Raw genomic sequence first — 7200 nt, forward strand, 5'->3', positions numbered from 1 at the left:
ATGCATAAATAAATGTTGTAATACATAAATTACCATATTGTCAATATTAACTTATTTTATTTGTAGAGTGACGAACTTGGTCCGGCTGCTCCAGTTCCCGTTAACGGCAGATTCAGTTAGCAGCCGTTAATTAGCAGTTAGCTATTTTATCACGCAGTTAGGCAGACGAGTTAAAAACACTACATTTACACGCTAAAATAAACATTACGGTAACACATAACAATGTTTGTGACCTGTACGGAGTAAAATTAGTAACTCTGTGTCGAGTTTTTAACACGTTTTTAAAAAAGGAGGAGGATGGCGGGAATGAACAGGAAGTGATTTGTTACAATTAACAAAATAAAAGCTCCCCCCAAATAAATATACAAGTTTATACAAGATAAATAAACTGTGAACCCAGATTATTGGTGAAATATCAATCAATTACTTCATTACACTTTCTCTTCAGTTCAGTCAAGCACAAACGTTATTTGAGAGCTGTAATAATATATATTGAAACACATCGTGAATCCAACGCCAGTCAAATTAAAGTTTTTATTCACTAAGTTTACAATTTGGAAAATTTCCAAAATTTTAACACTAAAATAAACATTACGGTTACATATAACAATGTTTGTGACCTGTACTGAGTAAAATTAGTAACTCTGTGTCGAGTTTTTAGCACATTTTTTTAAAAATAAACAAACTGTGAACCTTGATTATTGGTGAAATATCAATAAATTACTTCATTACACTTTCTCTTCAGCTCAGTCAAGCACTTGAGAGCTGTGATAATATATAGTGAAACACATGGTGAATCCCACGCCAGTCAAATCAAAGTTTTTACTCACTAAGTCAGTGACTTGGATCAGACTGAAGCAGTGATCTCTCTCTGTGTGTGTTCACACCACGCAGGAGGAGCCACGCTGCGTCACGTGTGTGTTTTTTCAAAGCCACGCAGCCGGGTGAGAGTTCAGTAAATACTGATGATGTCATCGTCTGAAGATGGCTGAAGGGTGAGAGTGAACTCGCAATTTACTTTTTTTGTTTTAAATCATTACAAACAGCGGAGAGCACCGACACCTCGTAGACCTCGCTGTGTGTCTGACAGCGTGAGCTTCGCCGTGCTCGCCTCTGTGCGCTCGCCGCTCTTCACGGAGTCAGATCAGGAAGTGCATCTGTTTACCAAAACAACAGCCTCGGCTAACGTTAGCGTAGCAACGGTTAGCTCTGGTTTAAAGCGACTCGGGTCGCGCAGTGACACCCGGACAGGGGCTGCCTGTGTTGCTTTGTGTTGACACCCGGCGTGTCCGCGTCTGAGCCCGGCCTCGGGACTCACATGTGCGGCTTGTTTCCACACGTTAGCTCGCTTAGCTGACGCTGGCTAACCGCTAGCTGCGTGTTAGCTTGAGAAACAGCTGACAGTCAGTGAGTCTCTGTTGACAAGCGAGGGTTTGGATTTTAAATAAATGCCGTAGTTGTGATGTTAGGTGTGTGTGTGTTTGTCTTTTCTCCGCTTGGCTGATGTGTGTGTGTGTGTGTGTGTGTGTGTGTGTGTGTGTGTGTGATTACAGAGAAGGCTGGTGGGGAGGCTGGCTTCAGCAGAGCTTCCAGGCCGTCAAAGACAAGGTAATTACATTAAAAAACAAAGGTCATCACAACATTATAGAAGTGTCTTTAACAGCTGCTCAGCGTCTACTGATGTTTCTCAAAGCAATACTTCCACTGCTGTGTTTAGATCTCAGTAGAAACATCTAGAAGGAGTCAGCAAAAGCTGATTTTGTTTTTTTCCAAATCACTTCAAGCCCAGAAACACTCATACAGCTTTACGTCCAGATCTTTTTAATGGTGGTGACATGTTATGACAAGCTTTTATCTCTGTCAATAAAACTGGTTGCACAGGATTGTTAGATGTTCCTCCTACCTGTTAACGTGAGCAGGAACCATGAATAAGAGTGTTACTGTACTCGGCTCGCAGGACTGTGAGTGTACCACGAAATCTGAGTGTTTAGTTAATATATAAAGAGAAGATAAGTTCTCCTAAACAACTCAAGTCTTACATGCACACATTTATTCCTGACCTTCTCCTCTACTTATTAATAATTTGTAGACTATATCTCCTGTCCACATACATACACAGTGTCTGAAGACCAGAGGTGAATCAGACAACGTTTTTAAATAAATGTTTGTTCATATCATTATGTATTGTTCACTATTTTGTTTTCCTTGTCGTGTTTTTATCTTTCACACTCGTCTGCAACAAGACTTTCCTTAACCGAGATGAAAAATGTTGAATCTGGATGTTAATCTTGATTATTTGCAGTCATCTGAGGCCTTAGAGTTCATAAAGCGAGACCTGACAGAGTTCTCCACTGTGGTGCAACATGACACGACCTGCTCAATTGTTGCTACAGCCACCGCTGTCCGAAACAAGCTCGCGGTAGGTTTGCAGCCTTCACCTCGTTCGACACCTGGCTCGTGTCATGGCATGTCTTCCATATGAATGGGGTTTCTATAGTTTCTAAATACCAAAATGAACCTGTGCGTTCCAGGTGGAAGGTTCGTCTGAGACCACAGAAAAGGTGAAGAAGAGCCTCTCTAGTTTCTTAGGAGTGATATCAGACACACTTGCTCCACCCCCGGATAAAACCATCGACTGTGATGTGATCACATTGGTGGCAACGCCAGCAGGAACTACAGAGGTCTATGACAGTTCTAAGGTGGGTCGCCCGTTAATAAGACACGTTAAAAGCGTCACGAACCAAAGAACTAGGCATGATCCTTGTGCAACGTTTGATTCAGGCCAGACTTTAGTTTTTTTCTGCAGGACGGTGGAAGTCAGCACATGATGTGCATGTGGAAACAAGAACAACCGCAGCTAAGCATTTGTTTTTCCTGCAGGCGCGTCTCTACAGTTTGCAAGCTGACCCTGCTACATACTGCAATGAACCTGATGGTAAGACTGCACACAACAAGTGTTAGACTGGTGTTAGTTGTATTGTGTTTGAAGTAGGTTATTTTTTTATTTGTTGTGTTTACTACATATTCATATAATAGATATTTTAGATTGCTTACTCTACTACTTCCTCTTGCTGCTGTGACAAATACGTTTTCCTGCGTCAGATCATGAATGTTATTTATAATGTCAATGATTTAACATAATGATTAATCACAACCTTACCTCACTTTTGTTCAACATTCCAGGATTTAAATGTTAAACTATTAATAAGTGCTGATTCATTAGTGTGGTTGAATTGCTTTCTGAATATCTGACTGTATTTTAACGAGAGGTTATTTTTGTCCAGGTCCTCCAGAGCAGTTTGACAACTGGCTGTCCAGCTTCAGTTTGGAAGATAAGAAGGGAGAAATCTCTGAGCTTTTGGTGAACAGTCCATCTATAAGAGCCCTTTACACCAAAATGGTATCGATTGTTTCTTTTTCTCTACACATATTCTCACAAAGCACAGCCTTCGTTTTTGTTTTGAACTAAAACATTACATTAACTTCACAGGTCCCGGCAGCTGTAGCCCATTCAGAATTCTGGCAGAGGTATTTCTACAAAGTCTTCCAGTTGGACCAGGTAATCATGCTATATTACGTAGTACACTCTAAACTTCAGACTATCGGCTAGATGTGAAATAGCCTTTGTCATCAGCTCAGTTCAATGTTTTGGGAGACACCTAATGGCCAATTTTAGAGCTACCTCAGCATGATAATTTCAGGGCACAGACAGAACCCTGTCACAGATAACCTACCGAATATTGATTTATTTAAGATGGTTAAAAGATTTAAACATGCTTGAGATCTTAACTTACTGCCAGTGTCTCTATCTCTTTGTGTGCATGTAGCAAAAAAATGTTTTACTATTGTTATATGATCGATTTGGTGTGAAGACAGTAAAGTGTTTACAAGGTTGTTGGACAATATGTATTACAACAAATCTTTACATACCACCTAATTTGTTACACAATGCCAACTCAATCAGGTCTTAAAGCTTATAACAGCTCTCCAGCCAGTCTGATCTCTGTGACGCTGACTGTATCATATTCTGCTTTTTGACATTAGAGAGGTATTGATTCAATCCCGAGATTTAATTTTTAAAATGTTTTTCTCGCACGTGTAAAGGCCAAAAAAAAAAAAAGAAAACAGGTTAAACCTGTACACGCACAAACTCTCAGTTCTCTTAACTATTAATACATGTTCAAAAAGGATCATTGAAGATGTGGAAGTCTGTGTTTGTAAAACATATTGTTGACAATTAGGACAGCAATTGAGATTAGAAAACCTAATGTAACATTCATGTGTTCTAGGAGGAGGCCAGGAGAGTGGCACTGAAGCAGAGGGCAGAGCAGGCCACACACACAGAGACGCTGGGCTGGGAGGAAGAGGAGGAGGGTAAGCGATCCTCAGCTTTCTGTCGTTAATAAACTGATTCACTTTCAAACCTGTCATTTAATCTGGTCTCCCTGCTGTCACTGTCAGATGACTTCCTCGGCGCGACATCGTCATCTCAGCTCGACTTTACACCCCCGCTGGACAACCGCTCAACCCAGCTGCCCACGACCTTGACAGGAACGACCCTGCTGAGCCCCGTGCTGTCTCCCAGCGACGAGCGCGATGCCACCCTCTCTGTTAGCAGCGACAGCGTCAGCCTGCCAACGCAGGTGGAAGTGCGGCCGGAGCCCGTTGCCACGGAGCTTGCCAAGAAACTGACGGAAGCTAGATTGGAAGATGTCGCAGACAAGAAGCAAGAAGAGCAGAGGCCTGGAAAGAGTGACTTACCTCTCGAGGCTCAAGTGGAAGCTGTAACCCAGCCAGAGGTAACTGTTGATGGGGCTTCAGCGCGGGCTTCAGCACCCACATCTAAACCAGAAGCAGCAAAGGAGGAGGGGCCGCAGGACTTGAGAGTGTTTGAGCTTAATTCTGACAGTGGGAAATCTACGCCCTCTAACAATGGCAAGAAAGGTACGCTGAGCTGAAAAAGTTTTTCACTCACATTGGCGACTTTAAATCGAAACAGGATTAAGCTCAGTGATGTGGTTATGAGATTTCCGCCCAATAGGCTTAGAAGAAACAGCAGCGGACAGTTCAAAATGTGTCATTCTCCCTCCAGGGTCCAGCACCGACGTGAGCGAGGACTGGGAGAAAGACTTTGACCTGGACATGACAGAAGAAGAAGTCCAGATGGCTCTCTCTAAAATAGAAGCTTCTGGAGAGGTTAGTATCAAATAACCATTGTGACTTTTACCAGAATCTTAACTTAAAATCTAAAAAGAAGTTTTACTAACCCCTTTTCATTCTTCTTCTTCTTCTTCTTGGCCAGATGGATGAAGACTGGGAGAACTGGGATTGAGAGCCACTCCAACACAAACTCTGTCCCGCCATTAAAGCTAGTTCTCGGCAGACGAACCATGCTTAACGTGTTTTAACTCTTTGTCCACACTGTCACCATGTCATGATTGTCAGTAGGGGATTTTCCGCCGGGTTTGGACCATATTGGTAAACCTGTTGAAAAGAGCAACGGTAAAGACCAAGGCAATAAGAATTTAACTGCTTTGTCAGTTTAGTGCAGATAGGCCACTAGTGAGGGTAATGACTCAGGACTTGGCTATTTCTTGGGAAAACTTCTGACTTAAAAAGCATATGGCAGTAGTAATAGACAAAGGTTGTAATCCTTCTGACCCTTAAAGCTTAAGGACAAGCAGTAAAAAGTCAGAATGTGAAAGGAGCTGTTTTTTTCCCCCGTTTTTCTTTATGCCATTAAATACATCATGTATGTTGCGAGCGTATTTAAAGTTGGGCAATGACTTAACTGCAGGCTGCAAAATAGCCATAAACTCTAATGCTGCTTGTCACCTTTCTAAGATGAAATACTCCACAAGTGATTTTTGAATGGTGATGATCGATCGATTTAGTTCTACCTGTTTCTCTTTTGTCTCTCTCATCTTTTATTATGCAAGTGAATCTTCAAAATGAGAAAAAAAATATACATATATATATTTTGGCCTTCATTCATAGAGCACCTTTCATTTTGGATTCACTCCCAACTCTAGATATATGGCCTTGTAAAATACACAGTAGTGTAATGATGTTCTCCAAATGTTTTTGCTACGAGTCCGTCATCTGAAACACAGCCGGCTAATGTGTCATCGTCACTTCTTTTCCCCCGCGATTCATTGGAGTATGTCCGCTCGTTGCAGGCTACATGTCGTTTTCTGTCACTTTCAAGTGTTTCACTTCTTTACATTGTTTATCCGTCTTTTTCGGGTAGAGGGAATTCATTAATTGTTACTCGTTAAGAGGGCAGTCACATCTGACTTAATAAAGACAATTCAAACTGGTCCTGGTGTCACAAAACCAGATTCTTTGGCTTTATATTGAGGACAGCATCTCTTGTTATTTACTTAAATAGGAGAATATGACATGTTTGGAAGAAAACAGCTCAGCAGGCAGTGTGCCAAGTAGACCAAGGAGCAACATGAGCATGCTCCATGCTTTCTTGATTTTTATTTTATTTTAATTTTTTTCATCATCTGTAACGTAACTGAGAAAAAGTAATCCTAGATATGTAATATTTATACTAAAATAAATGCTTAATTATTGTATTATGTGCTTTGGATTGCATGTCTGTGCAATAACATGCAAAACATTGTGCAGATGGTTACTGTTGAGTTGTATGTTTTTTGTTTAATTTTTTTTTTTTTTCTTGGGCTGTTCTTCAGGACTTTTGTGTTCAGACGATGTGTTGCATGTCTATAATTCTCAGCTGTGTATTCCCTTCAGATTGACACTTTGAACTAATCAAAGTTATTCTACACACATTCAAAGCTATCAAGTTCCTTTTTTCTTTTTTGTTAAGTCAAGTATTCACTATATTTTTCAAATGATCATTGTCATTAAAGGATTCATGGCTAATTGGTTTAGTGTCGTGCATTGCGAAAAAATCCAGTGTGGCCATTTTGCTGCTGACAAAGGAAAAACAAATTACAAAAACATAATTAGTGGAGAGGTTGCATATCTTCAATTACAGTGTAAGCAATGACCTGGAAATTACCACTCATACCAAAACTCTTAGCTCATTTCAGCGCCTAATGTGTGCTTAGCAACCAAGTTGTTTACTTACAGTGTAGTAACAACAGGTCAAATTAATTAAGAAAGTGTAATTAATAAAGTAAACACTCAAACACTCCAAATTACTCCTCAGATCCAAGATTGGTCCAA

At 40.7% G+C, this 7200-nt stretch overlaps 1 protein-coding gene across 1 annotated transcript; it reads left to right on the plus strand.

The window, feature by feature from the left end:
* Positions 1–920: 920 nt before the first annotated feature.
* bsdc1 (BSD domain containing 1) lies at positions 921–6894 on the plus strand. The gene is made up of 11 exons (XM_010748026.3): positions 921–995; positions 1554–1608; positions 2303–2419; positions 2532–2699; positions 2881–2935; positions 3285–3400; positions 3491–3559; positions 4290–4374; positions 4462–4944; positions 5093–5196; positions 5303–6894. Exons 1-11 carry the CDS (start codon positions 985–987, stop codon positions 5330–5332), a joined length of 1293 nt encoding a protein of 430 aa, XP_010746328.2. The 5' UTR covers positions 921–984; the 3' UTR covers positions 5333–6894.
* Positions 6895–7200: the final 306 nt, after the last annotated feature.

The sequence above is a fragment of the Larimichthys crocea genome, chromosome XXIV, assembly GCF_000972845.2.
Source record: "Larimichthys crocea isolate SSNF chromosome XXIV, L_crocea_2.0, whole genome shotgun sequence".
Classification (NCBI taxonomy): Eukaryota; Metazoa; Chordata; class Actinopteri; family Sciaenidae; genus Larimichthys; species Larimichthys crocea.